The 24,441-nt window shown below is 37.7% G+C and overlaps 1 protein-coding gene across 1 annotated transcript in view; it reads right to left on the bottom strand.

Moving 5' to 3' along the window:
- Positions 1-24,441, bottom strand: part of OR10AD1 (olfactory receptor family 10 subfamily AD member 1) — a 31,554-nt gene that overhangs the window by 1,863 nt on the left and 5,250 nt on the right. The window contains 1 exon segment of the mRNA XM_024736576.1: positions 1,873-1,994. Within this exon segment, the coding sequence (XP_024592344.1) occupies positions 1,873-1,994 (122 nt within the window).

The raw sequence follows: 24,441 nt of genomic DNA, 5'->3' as shown, positions 1-24,441 counted from the left end.
AATAAACAGTTAAGGGATAAACACGAAGATGTAAGATATGACATAATAAAACAAAACATGGGGGAGGGGAGAAAAAAATGTAGATCTTTTGGAATGTGCTTGAACTTAAATGATTACCAGTTTAAAACAAGTAGACATAGTTATAGGTCAATATATATGAACCCCATTGTACTCACAAATCAAAAATATACAACAGATATACAAAAACTAGAGAGAAAGGAACACAAACATACCATTGAAACAAATCATCAAACCACAAGGGAAGAAACTAAAAGGAGAAGAACAGAACAGAGAACTACAAAAACACCTGGAAAACAAGTGCAAAATGGCAATAAGTATACAACTATCAATAATTACTTTAAGTGTCAATTGGACTAAATCCTCCAATCAAAAGACATAGGATGGCTGATTGGATAAGCAAAAAAGGTCTTTCTACCTGCTTCTTAAAAGAGACTCACTTCAGCGCTAAACACACAGACTGAAAGTGAGGGGATGGAAAAGATATTTCATGCGAATGGAAATGACAAGAAAGCTGGGGTAGGAGTACTCACTCATATCAGACAAAATAGACTTTAAAACAAAGTGCTGTTTGGGAATGACAGGTACACTTACTATATTTAAAATAGATAACCAACAAGGACCCACTGTATAGCACAGGGAACTCTACTAAATATTCTGTAATAACCTAAATGGGAAAAGAATTTGAAAAAAATAGAACATGTATAACTGAATCACTTTGCTGTACACCTGAAACTAACAGAACATTGTTAATCGACTATGCTCCAATATAAAAGTTAAAAAAACCAAAGTGTATAATAAAAGACAAATAAAGGCATTATATAATGATAAAGGGATTAATAGAAGAAGAGGATATAACATTTGTTAACATATATGCACCTAATATAGGGGCACCTAAATTATATATAAAGTAAATATTAACAGATGTATAGGGAGAGATTAACAATAATACAATAATAGTAGAGGACTTTAACACCCCACTTACATCAATGGACAGACCAACCCAACAGAATAGCAATAAGGAATCATTGGCCTTAAATGACACATTACACCAGTTGGACTTAATAGATATCTGCAGGACATTCCATCGAAAAATAGCAGAATACACACCACAAAACAAGTATCAACAAATTTAAAAGGACAGAAATTACATCAAGTATTTTTTCCAACCACAATGATATGAAACTAGGAATCAATTACAGGAAGAAAAATGAGAAAAGAGCAAACACATGGAGACTAAATAACATGCTACTAAATAATCAATGGGTCAAAAAAGAAATCAAAGAGAAAATGAGAAAATGCCTCAAGACAAATAAAAATAAAAACACAGATTTCCAAAATCTACAGGACATGGCAAAAGCAGTTCTAAGAGAAAAGTTTATAGTGACTATACAGGTCTAACTCAAGAAAGAAAAAAAATCCCAAATAAAAATCTAAATGTAGGGGCTTCCCTGGTGGCGCAGTGGTTGAGAGTCCGCCTGCCAATGCAGGGGATACAGGTTCGTCCCCTGGTCCGGGAAGATCCCACGTGCCGCAGAGCGGCTGGGCCCATGAGCCATGGCCGCTGAGCCTGCACGTCCAGAGCTTGTGCTCCGCAATGGGAGAGGCCACAACAGTGAGAGGCCCACGTACCGAAAAAAAAAAATCTAAACGTACATTTAAAAAAATTAGAAACAGAAGAACAAGCAAACACCAAAATAGGTAGAAAGAGGAAGTAATAAAGGTCTAAGTGGGAATAAGTGAAAAAGAGACTTTAAAAAAATCAATGAAACTAAGAGCTGATTTTTTTAAAAGGTAAACAAAATTAGAAAAAAACGAGAAGTCATCGGCCTGTGGGGTCTCCAGGAGCCACACCTCTCGGGGCAGGTCACAGGCAGCGCTGGAGGCCTCCTTGGCCCTGACAGGCTGCAGCACCCGATGTCAAATGATCCAAAAGTCTCTGGAGTCCTCTGTGTGACCTTCGAGGACCCATCAACCTGAAAACAGAGCAGGATGCAGGTGTTTCGACCGTGGAGGCCATAGTGCCATGTGGCTGACAGGGTCTTGGTGCTCCTGCCAGGTGTCAGGGCTGTGCCTCTGAGGTGGGAGAGCTGAATTCAGGACATTGATCCACCAGGGACCTCCCAGCTCAATGTAATATCAAGTGGCAAAAGTTCTTCCAGAGATCTCCATCTCAACGCTAAGACGCAGCTCCACTCAACAACCAGCAATCTACAGTGCTGGACACCCTATGCCAAACAACTAGCATGACAGGAACACAACCCCACCCATTAGCAGAGAGGCTGCCTAAAATCATACAAAGTTCACAGACATACCAAAACATACCACTGGATGCAGTCCTGGCCACCAGAAAGACAAGATCCAGCCTCATCCACCAGAACACAGGCACTAGTCTCGCCCCTCCACCAGGAAGATGACACAACTCACTGAACCAATCTAAGCCACTGGGGGCAGACACCAAAAACAACAGGAACTACGAACGTGCAGGCTGTGAAAAGGAGACCCCAAACACATTAAGGTAAGCTAAATGAGAAGACAGAGAAACACAGCAGATGAAGAAGAAAGGTAAAAACCCACCAGACCAAAAAATGAGGAGGAAATACGTAGTCTACCTGAAAAAGAATTCAGAGTAATGATAGTAAAGGTGATACAAAATCTTGGAAATAGAATGGAGAAAATACAAGAAACGTTTAACAAGGACCTAGAAGAACTAAAGAGCAAACAAACAAGGATGAACAACACAATAAATGAAATTACAAATTTTCTAGAAGGAATCAATAGCAGAATAACTGAGGCAGAAAAATGGAGAAGTGACCTGGAAGATAAAATAGTGGAAATAACTACTGCAGAGCAGAAAAAAGAATGAAAAGAATTGAGGACAGTCTTAGAGACCTCTGGGACAACATTAAAGGCACCAACATTCGATATAGGGGTCCCAGAAGAAGAAGAGAAAAAGAAAGGGACTGAGAAAATATTTGAAGAGATTATAGTTGAAAACTTCCTGAATATGGGAAAGGAAATAGTCAATCAAGTCCAGGAAGCACAGAGTGTCCCACAGACGACAAATTCAAGGAGAAACATAGCAAGACACATATTAATCAAACTCAAAAATTAAATATAAAGAAAAAATATTAAAAGCAGCAAGCGAAAAACAACAAATAACATACAAGGGAATCCCCATAAAGTAAAGAGCTGAACTTTCAGCAGAAACTCTGCAAGCCAGAAGGGAGTGGCAAGACATATTTAAAGTCATGAAAGGGAAAAACCTACTACCAAGATTACCCAGAAAGGATCTCATTCAGATTTGACGGAGAAATTAAAACCTTTACAGAGAAGCAAAAGCTAAAAGAATTCAGCACCACCAAACAAGCTTTACAACAAATGCTAAAGGAACTTCTCTGGGAAGGAAACATAAGAGAAGGAAAAGACCTACAATAACAAACCCAAAAGAATTAAGAAAATGGTAATAGGAACATACATATTGATAATTACCTTAAATGTAAATGGACTAAATGCTCCAACCAAAAGAAACAGACTGGCTGAATGGATACAAAAACAAGTCCCGTATATATGCTGTCTACAAGAGACCCACTTCACACTTAGGGATACATACAGACTGAAAGAGAGGGGATGGAAAAAGATATTCCATGCAAATGGAAATCAAAAGAAAGCTGGAGTAGCAATTCTCATATCAGACAAAATAGACTTTAAAATAAAGACTATTACAATAGACAAAGAAGGACACTACATAATGATCAAGGGCTCAATCCAAGAAGAAGATAGAACAACTGTAAATATTTATGCACCCAACATAGGAGCACCTCAATACATAAAGCAAATGCTAACAGCCATAAAAGGGGAAATTGACAGTAACACAATCATAGTAGGGGACTTTAACACCCCACTTTCACCAACGGACAGATCATCCAAAATGAAAATAAACAAGGAAACACAAGCTTTAAATGATACATTAAACAAGGTGGATGTAATTGATATCTATAGGACATTACATCCGAAAAGAACAGAATACATTGTCTTCGCAAATGCTCATGGAACATTCTCCAGGATAGATCATATCTTGGGTCACAAATCAAGCCTTGGCAAATTTAAGAAAACTGAAATTGTATCAAGTATGTTTTCCGACCACAATGTTACGAGACTAGATATCAATTACAGGAAAAAATCTGTAAAAAAATAAAAACATGTGGAGGCTAAACAATACATTACATAATAACCAAGAGATCACTGAACGAATCAAAGAGGAAATCAAAAAATACCTAGAAACAAATGACAATGAAAACACGATGACCCAAAACCTATGCGATGCAGCAAAAGCAGTTACTTTTAAGAGGGAAGTTTATAGCAATACAATCCTACCTCAAGAAACAAGAAACATCTCAAACAAACAACCTAACCTTACATCTCAAGCAATTAGAGAAAGAAAAACAAACAAAAAAAAAACCCAAACAGAGCAGAAGGAAAGAAATCATAAACATCAGACAAGAAATAAAGGAAAAAGAAATGAAGAATAGCAAAGAACAATAAAACGAAAAGCTGGTTCTTTAAGAAGATAAACATTTAAAGATGATACAAATAGATGGAGAGATATACCATGTTCTTGGATTGGAAGAATCAACATTGTGAAAATGACTATACTACCCAAAGCAATCTACAGATTCAATGCAATCCCTATCAAACTACCACTGGCATTTTTTCACAGAACTAGAAGAAAAACTTTCACAATTTGTATGTAAACATAAAAGACCTTGAATAGCCAAAGCAATCTTGAGAAAGGAAAACAGAGCTGGAGGACTCAGGCTCCCTGTCTTCAGACTATACTACAAAGCTACAGTAATCAAGAAAGTATGGTACTGGCATAAAAACAGAAATATAGATCAATGGAACAGGATAGAAAGCCCAGAGATAAACCCACACATATATGGTCACCTTATCTTTGATAAAGGAGGCAAGAATATACAATGGAGAAAAGACAGCATCTTCAATAAGATGCTGGTGCTGGGAGAATTGGACAGCTACATGTAAAAGAATGAAATTAGAACACTCCCTAACTCCATACACAAAAATGAACTCAAAGTGGATTAAAGAACTAAATGTAAGGCCAGACACCATAAAACTTTCATAGGAAAACATAGGCAGAACACTCTATGACATAAATCACAGCAAGATCCTTTCTGACCCACCTCCTAGAGTAATGGAAATAAAAACAAAAATAAACAAATGGGACCTAATGAAACTTCAAAGCTTTTGCACAGCAAAGGAAACCATAAACAAGACCAAAAGACAACCCTCAGAATGGGAGAAAATATTTGCAAATGAAGCAACTGACAAACGATTAATCTCCAAAATTTACAAGCAGCTCAGTATCAAAAAAACAAACAACACAATCCAAAAATGGGCAGAAGACATAAATAGACATTTCTCCAAAAAAAGATATACAGATTGCCAACAAACACATGAAAGGTTGCTTAACATCACTAATCGTTAGAGAAATGCAAATCAAATGCATAATGAGGTTATCACCTCACACCGGTCAGAATGGCCATCATCAAAAAAATCTACAAACAATAAATGCTGGAGAGGTTGTGGAGAAATGGAACCCTCTTGCACTGTTGGTGGGAATGTAAATTGATACAGCCACTATCTAGAACAGTATGGAGGTTCCTTAAAAAAGTAAAATTGAACATATGTATATGTATAACTGATTCACTTTGTTATAAAGCAGAAACTAACACACCATTGTAAAGCAATTATACTCCAATAAAGATGTTAAAAGGAAAAGATGTGGCACATATAAAAAATGGAATATTACTCAGCCATAAAAAGAAACGAAACTGAGTTATTTGTAGTGAGGTGGATGGACCTAGAGACTGTCATATAGAGTGAAGTAAGTCAGAAAGAGAAAAATAACTACTGTATGCTAACACATACATATGGAATATTAAAAAAAAGGTTCTGAAGAACTTAGGGGCAGGACAGGAACAAAGACGCAGACATAGAGAATGGACTTGAGGACAAGGGGAGGGGGAAGTGTAAGCTGGGATGAAGTGAGAGAGTGGTATGGGCTTATATTTACTACCAAATGTAAAATAGATAGCTAGTGGGAAGCAGCCGCATAGCACAGGGAAATCAGCTTGGTGCTTTGTGACCACCTAGAGGGGTGGGATAGGGAGAGTGGGAGGGAGATGCAAGAGGGAGGGGATATGGGGACATATATGTATATATAGCTGATTCACTTTGTTATACAGCAGAAACTAACACACCATTGTAAAGCAATTATACTCCAATAAAGATGTTAAAAATAAATAAATAAAAATTTAAAAAATAAAAAATCCTTTAGCCAGACTCACCAAGAAAAGAAGAGAGCCCAAATAAATAAAACCAGAAATTAAGGAGGAAAAATTACAATGGACACTACAGAAATACAAAGGATTATAAGAGTATACTATGAACAATTAAATGCCAACAAATTAGACAGGCTGGAAGAAGTGAATAAATTCCTAGAACCATATAATCTTTAAAGCCTGAATCATAAAGAATTAGAAAATCTGAACAGACTGATTACTAGTAATGAAATTAAATCAGTAATAAGAAAACTTGCATCCTAAAATTCCAGGTCCAGAACACTTCACAGGTGAATTTTTGCCAAACCTATAAAGAAGATTTAATACCTATCCTTTTCAAATTATTCCAAAAATTGAAGAAGAAACATATTCAAACTCATTTTATGAGGACAGATTATAAAACCAGACAAGGACAATGCAAAAAAAGTTAACACCAAAATCCTTGGTGAACATATTTGCAAAAATTCTCAACAAAATATTAGAAAACTGAAGTTAACATTAAAAAAAACCATACACCACAATCAAGTGGGATTCATTTCAGGGATGCAAGGATGATTTTACATCTGTAAATTGATCAATGTGATACATTATATTAACAAAACAAAGGATAAAAGTCATATGATCATCTCAATAGATACAGCAAAAGCATTTGACAAATTCACATTCATGTATGATAAAAACTCTCAACAAAGTGGGTGCAGAGGGAACATATATCATCACAATAAAGGCCAATATGACAAACACACAGCTAACATCATAACTCAATTCTCTAAGATTAGGAACAAGACAAGGATGCCTACTCTCACCACTTTTATTCAACATTGTATTGGAAGTTCTAGCCGGAGCAACTAGGCAAGAGAACTCAAAAATTCAACCCAACTGGAAAGGAAGGAGAAAAAACTGTCACTATTTGCTGATGACATGATACTATATATATAAAATTCTAAAGACTCCACCAGAAAACAATTAGAACTAATAAGTGAACTCAGTGGAGTTGCAGGATACAAAATTAATATACAGAAATTTGTTGCATTTTCATACACTAATAATAAACTATCAGAAAGAGCAGTGAAGAAAACAATTTCAATGACAATTGCACCAAAAAGAATAAAATACTTAGGAATAAATTTAGCCAAGGAGATGAAAGCCCTGTACTCTGAAAAGCATAAGACACTGAGTAAAGAAACTGAAGATGACACACAAATGGAAAGATATACTGTGCTCATGGATTGGAAGAATCAATATCATTAAAATGTCCATACTACTCAAAGTAATCTACAGATTCAATGCAATCCCTATCAAAATACTAATGGCATTTTTCACAGAACTAGAACAAATAATCCTAAAATTTGTATGGAACCACAAAAGCCAAAGCAATCTTGAGAAATAAGAACAAAGCTGGAGGTATCACATGCCCAGACTTGAAACTATACTACAACGATATAATAATCAAAACAGTATGGTACTGGCACAAAAACAGACACATAGATCAATGGAACAGAACAGAGAGCCCAGAAATAAATCCACACTTATATGGTCAATTAATATTTGACAAACGAGGCAAAAATATACAATGGGGAAAGGACAGTCTCTTCAATAGATGGTGTTGGGAAAACTGGACAGCTACATGCAAAAGAATGAAATTTGACCATTTTCTTACACCATATACAAAAGTGAACTCAAAATGGATTAAAGAGTGAAATGTAAGACCTGAAATCATAAAGCTCCTAGAAGAAAACATATGCAGGGCAGTCTCTGACATAGTTCTTAGCAATATTTTTTTGGATCTGTCTCTTCAGGCAAGGGAAACAAAAGCTAAAATAAATAAATGGGACTCTATCAAACTAAAATGTTTTTGCACACTGAAGGGAACCACCAACAATATGTAGAAGATAGCAACTAGCAGATGTTTGCAAACTATGTATCTGATAAGTGGTTGATATCCAAAATACATAAAGGATTCATACAACTAAAAAAAAAATTAAAAATTGGGCAGAGGACCTGAATAGACATCTTTCCAAAGAAGACATACAAATGCACATGAAAAGATGATCAATATTACTAATCATCAGGGAAGTGCAAATCAAATCCACAAGGATGGACCTTTAGGGTATTATGCTAAGTGAAATAAGGCAGACAGAGAAAGTCAAAAACTGTACTATTTCATTCACATGTGGAATCTTAAAAATCAAAAGAAATGAGCAAACAAGACAAAACAGAAAGAGACTCACAGATGGAGTGTGCAAACTGATGCTGGCCAGAAGAAAGATGGGTGCAGGGATGGATAAAATGTGGGTGCAGGTGAAGGAGATTAAAAGGTTCAATCTTCTAGCTATAAAATAAATAAGCCATGGGGATGTAATGTACACATAGGAAATAGAGTCAGTAATGTTGTAACAACTTTGTATGGTGCTTGATGGTAACTGGATTGATTGTGGTGATTATTTCATAATGTATAAAAATACTGAACATATATACTTTGTTGTACATCTGAAACAAACATAATACTGTATGTCAAGTATAACTTAGTAAAAAAACCTCCAAAATACCTGAGGCAAAAGTAAATAAAACTAGGAGAAAAAGACTACAAAATTACGGTCAGAGATGTCACAGTAATCAATTCTACAAGTAGATGAAATCCCAAAATATAATAGATCTGAACAACTCTATCACTCATGTTAACCAAAGTGACATTTACAGAACACTGAACCTAGCATTAACAATATAAATACCATGTCCTTTCCAGATGCACAAGGAGAATTCACCAAGATAGACGTTACTCTGGGCAATAAATAAGGAATTTTAAAGAACTTAAATCATTCAAATTATGTTACTTGATAATAACAAAATTATAATAGAAATCAATAACATAAAGATAGACATTTAGATTGCTTCCATATTTTGGCTACTATAAACAATGCTGCTATGAACATTGGGGTGCATGTATCCTTTCAAATTAGTGTTTTTGTTTTTCTCTGGATGTATACTCAGGAGTAGAATTTCTGGATCATATAGTAGTTCTATTTTTCGTTTTTTTGAGAAACCTCCATACTATTTTCCATAGTGGTTGCACCAATTTACATTCCCACCAACAGTGTACAAGGGTTTCCTTTTCTCCACACTTTTGCCAGCAGTTATTTGTATACTTTTTAATGATGACCATTCTGAAAGATGTGGGGTGATATCTCATTGTGGTTTTGATTTGCATTTCTCTAGTAATTAGAGATGTTGAGCATCTTTTCATGTGCATGTTAGCCATCTGTATGTCTTCTATGGAAAAATATCTATTCAGGTCTTCTGCCCATTCTTTGATTGGGTTCTTTGTTTTTATGATATTGAGTTAATATGAGCTGTATACATATTAACACTTTATTGGTCATATCATTTGCAAATATTTTCTCCCATTCAATGGTTATCTTTTCATTTTGATAATGGCTTCCTTTGCTATGCAAAACTTTAAAATTTGGTTAGGTCCCATTTGTTTATTTTTGCTTTTAGCTATTTTGCCTTAGGAGACAGATCCAAAACATATTGCTATGATTTATGTTGGAGGGTGTTCTGCCTATGTTCTCTTCTAAGAGTTTTATGGTTTCATGTCTTACATTTAGGTCTTTAAACCATTTTGAATTTATTTTTGTATATGGTGTGAGGAAATGTTCTAACCTCATTCTTGTCTCCGGTGTCATGGGTTAGTTAGCCATAGGTGTGTGAGTTTATTTCTGGGCTCTTTGTTCTGTTCCATTGATCTATGTGTCTTTTTTTTTTTTTTTTTTTTGGTGCCAGTACAATACTGTTTTGATTACTATAGCTTTGTAGTACAGTCTGAAATCTGGGAGGACTATACCACAAGCTTTGTTCTTTTTTCCCAAGATTGCTTTGGCAATTTGGGGTCTTTTGTGTTTCCATATGGATTTTAGGATTATTTGTTCTACTTCTGTGAAAAATGTCATAGGTATTTTGATAGGGATTGCATTAAATCTGTAGATCGCTTTGGGTAGTATGGATATTTTAAAGATATTAATTCTCTTTTCTTCTTGAAACAACTGACAACAAAAGTTCTTTGTGACTATGAGATGACCTCGAGGATACTAGCATACTATCACTTCTGCCTACATTCTATTGGTCAAAGAAAGTCACTTAGTCAAGTTAGATTCAATGGGTAGAAATGTATAGTCACATGATGATGGATAGGGATTATTATCCTATTGCAAGGAGATAGAAACTAGTCTATTAAATCAAGCTATGCAGTTGCCATTCCAAAAACCTAGGAGTCTCCTTTGATTCCTCCATTTTCCTCACTCTTCACATCTACTCCATCAGGACATTCTGTTGAATCTTTTGTCAAAGTACATAGAGTCCATACATTTTCTTTCTGCCACGCTAATCTAAGATACCATCACCTCTTGTCTGGGCTCCAAGAGTCTCCTAATTGGTCTTCTCACTTTTACTCTTACACTTCGCCTATCAATATTCCTCACTGCAGCAAGACTGATCTTAAGATGTAAATCAGTTTGCATTGTTCACTCACTTAAAAAAAGACTTTCTATTGTACTTAGAATAAAATTTAAACTCCTAACAGCATTGGAAGCCATGTATTATCCTCCTTCTGCCCATCTCTCTAATCTCATCTCATTCTGGTTCCTTCTTTTATTCACTATATTCCAGCCACAAGAGTCTTATTTCAGAAAAAAATTTCCAAGCTCTTTCCTGTATCATTCCCTTTGCATATGCTGTTCAATCTCTCTAGAATGCTCATCATCATCCCTTAAGTCTTAGTTTATGTATCATTTTCTCAGATAGGCCTTCTGTGACCCTCCTCTCTAAAGTCTGTCCCCCTGCTATTCTCTACCTAGCTCTTTGTTTGATTCTATCATAACTCTTATTTGTTGGTTTACTTATCTCCTCAACTAGAGTGTAAGCACAATGAAGGCAGGAACCATTTCTGTGTTGCTCACTGTTGTATCCCCACACCTGGCCTTGACCCTGGTACTTTGTAGGTTTAAAAAAAATGTTGAACAAATGAGTGTATTAATGAATAAATGAAATAATGAAGTTGTTATCCAGTGCAGTGGCCATGGGGAAAGAAAAGAAAGAACACTTGAAACTTTTTAGACCCAGGTTAAATGTCCAATCCTTTCTGAGGCCTCTCCTTATCTCTCTATTAAGAAATTGAGTATAGTGTTGCATGGCTGAACGATCTCTGATTTTTGTTTGTGCCTAATTTGTGGTACTTAACATTCTCTAACTCTTGTAGTGATTGTTTTGAACAACTACTCTCTCCTGTCAGATTTTTACCTATCTTAAAGCAAAGACTGTATTTTATTCATCTATCTCCCATAATATGCAGCACCTGACTTGGCAAATAGTAGACTGAATATATGTTTTGAATGAAAGGATGAGGGGATGATCTGAACATTTTCCTGTTCTAGGATGAGGGGAGGGAGGGGCTCATGCTTCTTGAAAGTTATCCAATCTCATTACAAAAGTTCTTTGCGCAGGGCATGAGCTTGTCATGCTTCACTTTCTGAGGGAGACCAAAGAAAGATACAAATAATGGATTGACCTCTTTCCAGAATTAATAATCTTGAGTAAAAAGTCTGTTATTTCCCAAATGATTATAACACAGAGCATTTCCCAGCACAACCCAGTAAGGCCAATAGAAATTACTTTGAACTTGCAAACTTTTCTCCCTGGGGAAACCTGGTAATAGTCCTGAACACACTCTGAGGAGGCACTTGGGTCCCAGCCAGTCTCTTCCCTCCTTTGGTGTGTGTGGGAATAGGTTTAAGGGGAAGAGAAGGTAGAATCAAACTGAGACCCTCACGGCCTCATTAGCATTTGTTACTTAGGGATTCCCAGAGGTTCTAAGTGTGGACATCCCAACAGGCAGCTTTACTTCAGACCAGTTAAGGCCAGATTGAATTTTGCTTTTACTCTAAGTGAGTCTTAGGAGGTTAGTTAAGAAGATGCCTACAGGAACTCCCTGAGTGACAGCCTAAAGAGGATCAGGAGCAGCTGGGATTTATTAAAGGAGTGAGCAAAGGGCATACGTCCAGGAGATGTCCCTGCAGATCTTGTTCTGAACATCCTGAGTAGCCTGGCAACTCCAGGGCCAACTGTCCCTGCTAAGTAACTTAAAGACTGTTCCTGGAAGACTCTCTCTACTCCCACCACAAATCTTTCCTTTGCAGTCTCTTTTGGATTAGTCAGGAAAGGCGGATCTCTGATTTTGGGACATCCCTGTTAACTGTGCATTTCTCTAATCCATCCCAATCACCCATAGACAGATTAAATTCCTCTGGAAATAAGACTTTCATCTTATTTACCCTGTATCACAGATTGTTTGCAATAACAAAAAAGTAAAAGCAATCCAATATTCAACAATAGATAAACTCTTAAATAAAATATGGACCACCTATATAATGACATTTTATGCAGTCATAAAAATATTTATGAGTTGTTTACTCCATGAATACCTATTTACCTATAATTTTAAGTGAAAAGTCAGGATGAGGAATTCTATATGTAATATGAAAAGGCTATATAAAATCACATTTAGGGAAGGAATAAATGGAAATATACCAAAATGAGAACAATGGAAGTATTATAGATAATATTTCCTACTTGTTATTTTTCTTTAAATGTTTCAATAGCATGTATTGCTATCATAATAAGGAAAAACACATTAAAATGGTAATGGAGCCATTCAGCACAGAGATTGGATTGTCTCACATAACATCAAAAAAAAATCACTGATCAATGTATTTGTTTCCTAGAGCTGCCATAGCAAATTACCACAAACTGGGTAGTTTAAAACAACAGAAATGTATTCTCTCATAGTTCTGGAAGCTAGAAGTCCAAAATCAAGGTGTTGGCAGGGTTTGTTCCTTCTGGAGGCTCTGAGGGAGAATTTGTTCCATACAGCTCTGGTGGTTGCTGGCAATCCCTGGCATTCTTTGGCTTGTAGAAACATTACTTCATCATCACATGGCATTTTCCCTGTGTGTTCTTGGCCAAATCTCCTTCTTCTTATAAGGACACCAGTCATTAGATAAGGGTCCACCGTCATCCAGTATGACCTCATCTTAACTTGATTACATCTGCTAAGACCCTATTTCCAAATAAGGTCACATTCACAGAGAGGTTGCTGGGAGAATAAATACCCAGACTTTACTCTGTTCTATCTCCCATCTCTAGCCAAATGGTAGAACCTAAATGGAAGCCAGAGGGCAAGGAAGCCTATGATGGAGACCATACACATCATCCTCCGGGAGCACTGCGCAGAGTGAGGAATGGAGTTGTAACGGCAAAAGGAAGCTACCTAGAACACTGCATATTTATTTAGTGTCATGAGTGTTTGTATGTTTGGCCTGAGGCCTCAGTTCCTCCCTAGTACTTGTTGGGAGGCTGTTCCTTGCCATGTGAGCCTTTTACATTGCTTCATCAAAGTAAAGACTCAAGAAGATCCAGAGAGAGAAAATCCCAGCCAGATGGAAGCTGGAGTCTCTTATAACCTAATCATGGAAGCTGGAGTCTCTTATAACCATCATTTTTCCTGTACTGTATTCATCAGGAGCAAGTCAGTAGGTCTAGTCCACACTCAAGGGGAAAGAATTAAATAAGAATGTGAACAACACGGCCCCCTTCATTCTCTCTAATAGAGGGCTAATTTTGTTCCCCTTTTCCTAACAACCAAATGCTTCAGAGGTAGCTGGGTCCCTTCCCAGCTCCAGGGGGTCAATCTTAATTAGCCTAAACCAAACATGGTTATCCTATTTCCTTTGCCAAGGGTTACTTTAAGTATAAGTGTATGATAAAATTCTGGCAAAAACTATGTGAGGCTAACCTCCTGGGAAGCTTCTGAGAAGATCACCCTCATTCTTGAAAGGGACACAAACACAGAGACACTTCTTGCTCCTATGAATGTAGTTTTTTTGCATCTGATGCCCGGAACCATGTCAGCCATCTTGGAAGCATGTGGGCATCCAGACTAAGAAGGCAAACCAACACTAAGTGAAGATGGCAGAGCAGAAAGATTTAGCAAACACCTGGGATTCTGATAATGTTGCTGAATTAACCAACCCCAGATCATCCATCTCTATAGTCCTTGTTATGTGAGTTAACAATGTATTCATTGTTGTGTCACTTTTGGTTGAATTTATATTAAGTTCAACTAAAAGTATCCCGACAGACAATACTGTGATTTATTTGTTAAACAGCAGCTATGCCACACTGAGTATCTAACTCTTATTAAAGTCTGTGACCTTGGGCAAGTAATTTAACCTCTCTTCAGTTTTCTTATCTGCAAAATGGAAGTAAAAATAATACCTATGTCACATATCTCTTGTGAAGATTAAATCCATCAATGTACATAAACAATGACTCACATATTACAAGGGTGCAATAAATGTGAGATATTATTATTACTGTTGTTGTTATTATTTATGTCAGATGTTAAACTAGGCAACTTACACAGTCATTATTTTCTTTCCAGGTAGATATTACTACTTTTATTTTACTGGTGAAAAAATGAGATCAAGCAGAGAGAAAAAATGTATTCAAAGTCACACAATAACTATATTAGGTAGGGATTAGTGTATCTCTATTTTATAGATATGGAAATTGGGGTTTAGTCACATGTCTAGTAAACAGTAAAGCAAAACTCTGAAGACAGACTTTCTAGCTCCAGAGCCCATGCTTTTAACCACTGTTACATGTACTGCCTCCAAAGATGAATCATAATTTATTGAACCATTCTCCTACTGTTGGATAATTCGTTTTCTAAACTTTCACTGTTACAAGTAAATGAACACCTTGAACACATATCCTTGACACAGTTAAACAACTATTTCTGTATGATAAATTCCTAAAAGTGAAAGAGGGTCTGTTTTTTAATATCCAACAATGCCTTGCAAAATCAGAACAAAAATTCAGAAATTAATAAAAAACTTTTTAACATGATCTAGAGCAAGGCATCTGAATTGGAGAGGAGAGAGATCCTTGCATATTTTTTCCACTTTTGAAAATCAATAATCGTTTTTATTAGAATACAAAAACTGCTGCACATGCCCATTAAAATTCCATTTAGCATCCATTTTATTCGAGATTAATGGGGCACCATTTTATTTTTTTTATTTTTTAAACATCTTTATTGCAGTATAATTGCTTTACAATGTTGTGTTAGTTTCTGCTTTATAACAAAGTGAATCAGTTATACATATGCATATTCCCATATCTCTTCCCTCTTGCGTCTCCCTCCCTCCCACCCTCCCTCTCCCACCCCTCTAGGTGGTCACAAAGCACCGAGGTGATCTCCTTGTGCTATGTGGCTGCTTCCCACTAGCTATCTATTTTACGTTTGGTAGTGTATATATGTCCATGCCACTCTCTCACTTTGGCCCAGCTTACCCTTCCCCCTCCCCGTATCCTCAAGTCCATTCTCTAGTAGGTCTGTGTCATTATTCCCGTCTTGCCCCTAGGTTCTCCATGACCTTTTTTTTTTTTTAGATTCCATATATATGTGTTAGCATACGGTATTTGTTTTTCTCTTTCTGACTTCACTCTTTTATTATTATTATTATTTTTGGTACGCGGGCGTCTCACTGTTGCGGCTTCTCCCGTTGCAGAGCGCAAGCTCCGGATGCGCAGGCTCAGTGGCCATGGCTCACGGGCCCAGCCGCTCCGCAGCATGTGGGATATTCTCAGACCGGGGCACGAACCCGTGTCCTCTGCATCGGCAGGCAGACTCTCAACCACTGCGCCACCAGGGAAGCCCTGACTTAACTCTTTATGACAGACTCTCGGTCCATTCACCTCACTCCAAATAACTCAATTTCGTTTCTTTTTATGGCAGAGTAATATTCCATTGTATATACGTGCCACATCTTCTTTATCCATTCATCTGTTGATGGACACTTAGGTTGCTTCCATGTCCGGGCTATTGTAAATAGAGCTGCAATGAACATTTTGGTACATGACTCTTTTTGAATTATGGTTTTCTCAGGGTATATATGCCCAGGCCTGGGGTTGCTTGCTCTAGTTCCTCCTCCAGCTACTCTCACCCTAAGCAGCTTCTTCTTTCTCATAGAGGACAGGGCAGCTTCCTCCACCACCACCCCAGACAAGTGAGGAGGGAGGTCCCAAGAAAACCTCCAGTTAGTTTGGGGGGCTGTATTTAGAAAAGGGAAGCAGGTGTGTAAATCCCTGATTGGATGCTCACAGAATGGTGGAACTGATGAGCTGTCACCAAATTTTGTAGGGATCTTGTCATATTTATATGTTCCTAAAGATGTGTGCCTACATTTTGCCTTGAAATGTCTGATTGTAAGAGGCTTGCTGCGGCAACCTGAGCTAGTAGGGTAATAGGGGGCAATGGAAGTATGATGGTTAATTTTATGTGTCAATTTGACTAGGCCACAGGATGCCCAGATATTTGGTTAAATGTTATTTCTAGGTGTGTCAGTGAGGGTGTTTCCAGAAGAGATTAGCATTGGAATAAGTATGCTGAGTAAAGCAGATTGTGTTTTCCAGTGTGGGTGGGCATCATTCAATCTGTTGAGAGCCTGAAAAGAATAAAAAGGCAGAGGAAAGGAGAATTTGTGCTCTCTGACTGCTTGAGTTTTGGCATTGGTCTTCTCCTGCCCTTATACTGGGACTTACATCATTGGTGCCCCAGTTCTCAGGCCCTTGGACTTGCACTAGAACTATACCACCAGCTTTGCTGCGTCTCCAGCTTGCAGACGGCAGACTGTGGGACTTCTCAGCCTTTATAATCATACAAGCCAGTTCCTCATAATAAACCTCTCGAGATATATGAAATTTATACTGTTAATCTTCCTCCCGGCCTTCCCCAAAGGGACTTAGGGCCTTCTATCAGAGTTACTGTGCACTGAAGAAAATGAAATAATCAAACCTTTCAGGGACTACTGGACACTGACTCTGAACTGATACAAATTCCAGGAAACCCAAAATGTCACTGTGGTCCACCAGGCAGAATACAGGCTTATAGAAGTTAGGTGATCAATGAAGTTTTAGGTCAGATCCATCTCAGAGAGGGCGCAGTGGGTCACCAAAACCTATTGTGTGGTTATTTCTCCATTTCAAGAATACACGCTTAGGGCTTCCCTGGTGGTACAGTGGTTGAGAATCTGCCTGCCAATGCAGGGGACACGGTTTTGAGCCCTGGTCTGGGAAGATCCCACATGCCGTGGAGCAACTAGGCCCGTGAGCCACAACTACTGAGCCTGTGCATTTGGAGCCTGTGCTCCACAACACGAGAGGCCGCGATAGTGAAGAGGCCCGCGCACCGCGATGAAGAGTGGCCCCCGCTTGCAGCAACTAGAAAAAGCCCTCACACAGAAATGAAGATTGTAGGGATCTTGTCATATTTATATGTTCCTAAAGATGTGTGCCTACATTTTGCCTTGAAATGTCTGATTGTAAGAGGCTTGCTGCGGCAACCTGAGCTAGTAGGGTAATAGGGGGCAATGGAAGTATGATGGTTAATTTTATGTGTCAATTTGACTAGGCCACAGGATGCCCAGATATTTGGTTAAATGTTATTTCTAGGTGTGTCAGTGAGGGTGTTTCCAGAAGAGATTAGCATTGGAATAAGTATGCTGAGTAAAGCAGATTGTGTTTTCCAGTGTGGGTGGGCATCATTCAATCTGTTGAGAGCCTGAAAAGAATAAAAAGGCAGAGGAAAGGAGAATTTGTGCTCTCTGACTGCTTGAGTTTTGGCATTGGTCTTCTCCTGCCCTTATACTGGGACTTACATCATTGGTGCCCCAGTTCTCAGGCCCTTGGACTTGCACTAGAACTATACCACCAGCTTTGCTGCGTCTCCAGCTTGCAGACGGCAGACTGTGGGACTTCTCAGCCTTTATAATCATACAAGCCAGTTCCTCATAATAAACCTCTCGAGATATATGAAATTTATACTGTTAATCTTCCTCCCGGCCTTCCCCAAAGGGACTTAGGGCCTTCTATCAGAGTTACTGTGCACTGAAGAAAATGAAATAATCAAACCTTTCAGGGACTACTGGACACTGACTCTGAACTGATACAAATTCCAGGAAACCCAAAATGTCACTGTGGTCCACCAGGCAGAATACAGGCTTATAGAAGTTAGGTGATCAATGAAGTTTTAGGTCAGATCCATCTCAGAGAGGGCGCAGTGGGTCACCAAAACCTATTGTGTGGTTATTTCTCCATTTCAAGAATACACGCTTAGGGCTTCCCTGGTGGTACAGTGGTTGAGAATCTGCCTGCCAATGCAGGGGACACGGTTTTGAGCCCTGGTCTGGGAAGATCCCACATGCCGTGGAGCAACTAGGCCCGTGAGCCACAACTACTGAGCCTGCGCATTTGGAGCCTGTGCTCCACAACACGAGAGGCCGCGATAGTGAAGAGGCCCGCGCACCGCGATGAAGAGTGGCCCCCGCTTGCAGCAACTAGAAAAAGCCCTCACACAGAAATGAAGACCCAACACAGCCAAAAATAAATATAAAAATAAACAAATAAATAAATAAAAGATTACTAAAAAATAAGAATACACGCTTGGCAGAATTCCTACGTTAGTTCTCTGACTTGCGGAGTGAGGGCTATTATGGTGGGAAAGGCAAAGTCGAAGCCACTAGAACTGCCTCTATCTAGGAAAATCATAAACCAAAAGCACTACCATACTGCTGGAGGGATTGCAAAGATTAGTACCACCAGCATCAAGGACTTGAGGGATGCAGAAGTGGTGAGTCCCACTACGTCCCCATTCAACTCTCCTATGTGGCCTGTGCAGAAGGCAGATGTATCTTGGAGAATGAGAGTGGATTATCATAAGCTTATCAGGTGGTGACTCCAATTGCAGCTTCTGTACCAGATGTGGTTTCAATGCTTAACCAAATGCTTTTTTCTTGATACCTGTTAGTTAAGACCACAAGAAGCAGTTCGCTTTCAGTTGACAAGGCAAGCAATACACCTTCACTGTCCTACCTCAGAGATATACCAACTCTCCAGCCCTACTTCATAATTTAGTTTGCAGGGATCTTGATCACCTTTTCCTTCCACAATATATTCCACTGGTCCATTAAATGGTTGCTGTTATTGCAAGTATGCATCATCAGTGAAAAAACAGCCTGTTTTCATGTTTATGCATGAAGCTTTAGAAACCATGGAAATTATATAAGCTCTAAAGTCCCCAAGCACCTTGCCTTCTTGCCTCCGCTGACCTTAGTCCCTAGGGGGCAGGCCAGCTACCCTTATTAACATTTCTCTTCCACATAGAGCTAAATGCATACGTGGACTTAGGGCTCCTCTTGGGGAGCCACACTATTATTTTCTCTTTGCAAGCACACCTGGGAGTATAGGTCCCAAAATTTAGAGCTGGGGATCAGAGAAAAGAGAAAGCCTTCATTTAAGGCTTGAGCCTAAGCAATACCTGCTAACTCATAATTTACCAAAAGTCCTATACTAGGAATTTTTAGATACTGACTCAACTAATTAACGATTCCCATTCTGTCACTTCTTATTTCTAAGTCTAGGATAAGGTCAGTCATGAATAGGCCCAATGAAATTTCAGAAGGAAGAACAATATTAGATAAAGTGCCAGTCTAGTACTATCCTGCAAGATTTACCATTCATTCCCCCACAAGAAGTCTGCCCATAACCTTGGTAGTATCCCATTAAAAAATTCCTCACTTTTTCTTTCCTTAGCTGGATGTTTTCTTCAAATAGTAGAAAGGCAAAAGTCTATAGAAATTTTTTAAATGCACAAAGGTAAGTAAATTTGAGATTTAATACTTGAGGAATGTGGTAGTATTTCCTGACTCCTGCACTGTTTAACAGAGAAACCAAATCTCTCTTTATAAACCAAGGAGTTATTGTGTAAGTGATGGAAAGGGGTCTAGTTAAAAGGAAAAGAGTAGGCAACAAGCAAAAGAGGTGAAAACCAAATAGAAGGTAAGAAGTTTTTTTAAGGAAAGACAGAAGTGAGCAGAAGGGGCAGAGACTTCCTATTGGCATAGACTTCCTCTTAATGATAAATCACTGCTCAATTATTTCCAGTAAATTCTTGTAATTCCTTTTCTACTTATGGGCTATTCACTCTGCTTTATATAAAATTAAAGTCAGCTCCTGCTTAACAAAAAAAAGCCAGCACAAATCATTATCCAGTGAAACAATATCTCAGCAGGTCTCCTGCTTGAGTCCCTCTTCTGATTGAGGAATTTTGCTCCTCCATTCTTTCTGGAAGAAAGATACACTTAAGTCTTCACACACTGTTATATGTGTGTGGCATATGGGTTCCTCCTTTATCCATGTATCAGGGGGCTTCTAGACCACTGTATTCTAGAACTTTAAACATTTGAGATTCAGCCTCATATTTATCGAGAATCTACTATGCTCCAGACACTCTTTTAGATGCAGGAGATGTAGCAGTGAAGAAGACAGACAAGTCCCTTGCTCTTATGGATTGTAGATTCTAGGGGAAGGGGAAGTTAACTATCAAATCAATAAGTAAACAAACAGGATATTATTCAGATAATAATAAATGCTATACTACTTTATATTGGGTGTTCAAGGAATGACCTGAGAAAAGAATGATATGAAGGAGCAAGTATGAAGATTTTGGAACAGAGGGTTACAGGCAGAAAGAACAGAAAGTGCCGAGTGTTAAGAGGGAAATAAGAAAGACTAGTGTGACTAGAGCAGGGTGAGCAAAGTGGAGAGGAGTGGCACAGGTGTCCAGAGGACAGTTCATGCAGGGAGTGTAGGTCAGGGAAGGAGTCTGAATTTCGTTTTACATGTATAGGGAACAAAATTCTCTATAGTAGGATTCATAAAAACTTCATCATGGAGGAAGTCAAATTAATAAGTTTCTGGTTGAACTTTTCTTTTTGCTTTCAAGATAGCTTATTATATCTAGCATCAATTATGAAATAATCTGCTGAGAAAGAATTCTTAAACAAGAATTTAAAAATACATTAAAAAATAAGGATTTCTGCCCAAAGAAGAACTTTATTGGCATTAATTATTATATAATAATAGAATATTAATATTATATTAATAAGAATTTTTCAACAAATACTTTTATCCTAATAAATAGAATCTACTTAAGTAATTATTACAATATACTCATGAAAAATATATTCTTAAATAAAATCACGAGAAGTCTTCATATTCCAGAATACATTCTTATTACTCTATTATTTTTATGATCTTTAATCTCTTCCTCTATCTGTCCCTCAAAATCTAGCTATAGTAGCAAGAGATGGGGTAAAGAAAACAAAACATTATTTAAAACACTGTTAGGCAACAAATAACTTTTAAAAAGCTTTAAATAGTAGTATATAGTTAAAATAAAGAGGTAAATTTGTTGAAATGATGATTTGGTGAATTGACAATTTGGCAAACTAGCCATTTGCTTTTGTTGAACTGGCATTCTACATATTGTTAGTGAATTAACTGAGGGCCAACGAGAGAGGTCAAAGTTTACGGGAGCCAGAAAACTGTAACCTGAACACAATCATTTAATTTTGCTCTCTCCTCAACCTTGCATAAGCTATAGGAAAGAGGGTTTTGTTTTTTTTTTTTCCAAAAGATACAAACCTACAGAGTAAACAAAAGATAAAACATCAGCAACAATATATTTTGGAAACTGAAGGTAGATAGATGTGTGGTATCTGATTTTGCAGAGCTAAGAAAGATAAATTCCAGGTCAGTAGCTAGGCAGGGGTATGGAACTGAGAATAAACTGATGTGTACTGCAAAATCCTCTGGAATTGGGAGTGAAAGGTATGAGGTAAAGGCTAAAATAGGAAGAACTGGTTGAAAGCTACCTTAAAAACTTTTCAATCCTTTCATCCCTTTCCGCATTGCACACTGTTGTGAGATCATCTCTCACTCACCCTAGCAGAAACTTGGGAGTTTATTCTTTGCAGAGAAGAAGCAGTGATTTGGTCTCAGACACACTAGGTCTACTTGAAAGCATTAATATTATGCTTAAAATAGGAGGGATTAAAGAAACATATGCTTCCTAAATGCTAAGAGGCCCAGATCTCTTTCCCACCTTAACTTCCAGATGCTGACAGCCACGTCTTAAGCCTCCAGGTAGAAGACTGGAAGAGTCTTCTCTGAGGAATCAGAGCAGCCTAAGAGGAAAGGCCTAAATGTATTGACGTCAGGGCTTCTTAACCAAAGACCCAACCAAATTAAACAATAAAAAACCCCTCAAAGTTGACAAGTTCCACCAAAGAACTTGGAATTTCATCCATGTTTTCGTCTTCCACTGTAAATATGAACAGGCAACAAAGTATTACTAGGCAAATGGGGAAAGCTTTCAGTATGAAAGATAAAGACCAAATCAAACTAATAGAAAAAAAAAGAGCAGCTAGAAGAAAAAGAAAATATGCAGAGAGAAGAAAACCAAAAGTCAACACCCAGAGAGATGAAATGCATCCATGAAGCAAGTATAAAAAAGAATATTTAGAAAACAAAGAAAGGGCTCTTAGCATTAAATATGATAACAGAAATGAAAATTTCAATAGAATTGGAAAACAAAGTTAAAGATATCTCCCAGGAAGTAAGGCAAAGAGCCAAAGAGGCTACCACGTGGGAGAAAACCATCACCATGATAATTTTTTTTTTCTTAGAACCTAACAGTTTCTTACACTGCATGAATTTTCAGATTGAAGGGTTCTTTATCATTGTGATAAAGAAAATAAAAAAACATTGAAGTACACCACTGTAAAATTATAGTACACTGGCACAAAGAAAATTCTATAAGCTTCCAGATAGATAGAAATATGGAAAAATAGGATAGAAATAATAAGTTAAAAAGAATCATAAACCGAAAATGGTTTTGTACTTCTCAAAAGTTACTCCAGAATCTAGAAAACAATGGATAAATACCAAAGAAAAAAGTATTTCCAAACTAAAATACTGTATCCTGTGAAACTACCAATCAAATGAGAGGGTATAATAAACACATTTTTGACATGCAAGTTCTTACATTTATCTTCTTTGCACTTTTTTCTCACTAGATACTAGAGGACAGTTTACTTCAAAAAAAGGGAGTAAACTAAGCGGAAGATATGGGATGCAGAAGACAGGAGATCCAGCAGAAGTGAGAGGTGAAAGAAATCCCCAAGGATTAAGAGATATCCTAAAATGAGAATTATGTACCAGATTAGAGCAGTGCCACTCAAAAAAATACATATTAAGGGCTGTCATCCCCATTCCCTGTCATTATTCCATTTTTTAATCTTCACAAAGCTACTAGTAAGTGTATTCCCCCCCAAAACACAAAAGCATGAGATCCAGGAAACAGGGAATCCAAATCAGAAGAAAGCCAAAGGGAATTCCTAGGATGGCAGTAAAAGGAAGTCCCAGGATCATAGTTTCAGAGCAGGACCAAAAAGCAATCAGGGCAGAATGAATCTCTTGGAAGAGTCTTAAGTATCTGTCTGTGTGTCTGTCTCTCTCTCAATCCCCCATAGACTCACACACACACACACTCTGGAACTGATATATTAGCTGATAAAATTGCTCTTGTGGAAAATTATAGTGAGAGATTATTGGAAGATATGAGAAGAAATAGCAATCGGTAAAAGAAAAATTATGTAAAAACTGCGAAAAAAACAAAGCAATTATTTTTTTAACATCTTTACTGGAGTATAATTTCTTTACAATGTTGTGTTAGTCTCTGCTTAACAAAGTGAATCAGCTATATGTATACATATATCCCCTCCCTCTTGCATCTCCCTCCCACCCTCCCTATCCCACGCCTCTAGGTGGTCACAAAGCACCTACCTGATCTCCCAGCGCTATGTGGCTGCTTCCCACTAGCTATCTATTTTACATTTGGTAGTGTATATATGTCAGTGCTACTCTCTCACTTCCTCCCAGCTTACCCTTCCCCCTCCCCATGTACTTTAGGGAAAGACATAAGAATGTAATCCTAGTACCTTACAATAATATGATAGACATATCTGGACAGACAATAATCATATAAATACTGAATACTGATTAATAAAAAACTATACTATAACTCCACTGGGAGGATGGGGAA

This window comes from Neophocaena asiaeorientalis, unplaced genomic scaffold, assembly GCF_003031525.2.
Source record: "Neophocaena asiaeorientalis asiaeorientalis breed wild unplaced genomic scaffold, Neophocaena_asiaeorientalis_V1.1 scaffold134, whole genome shotgun sequence".
Classification (NCBI taxonomy): Eukaryota; Metazoa; Chordata; class Mammalia; order Artiodactyla; family Phocoenidae; genus Neophocaena; species Neophocaena asiaeorientalis.
Note: the sequence above shows the minus strand (reverse complement) of the source record. Positions and strands in the feature narration are given on the sequence as shown.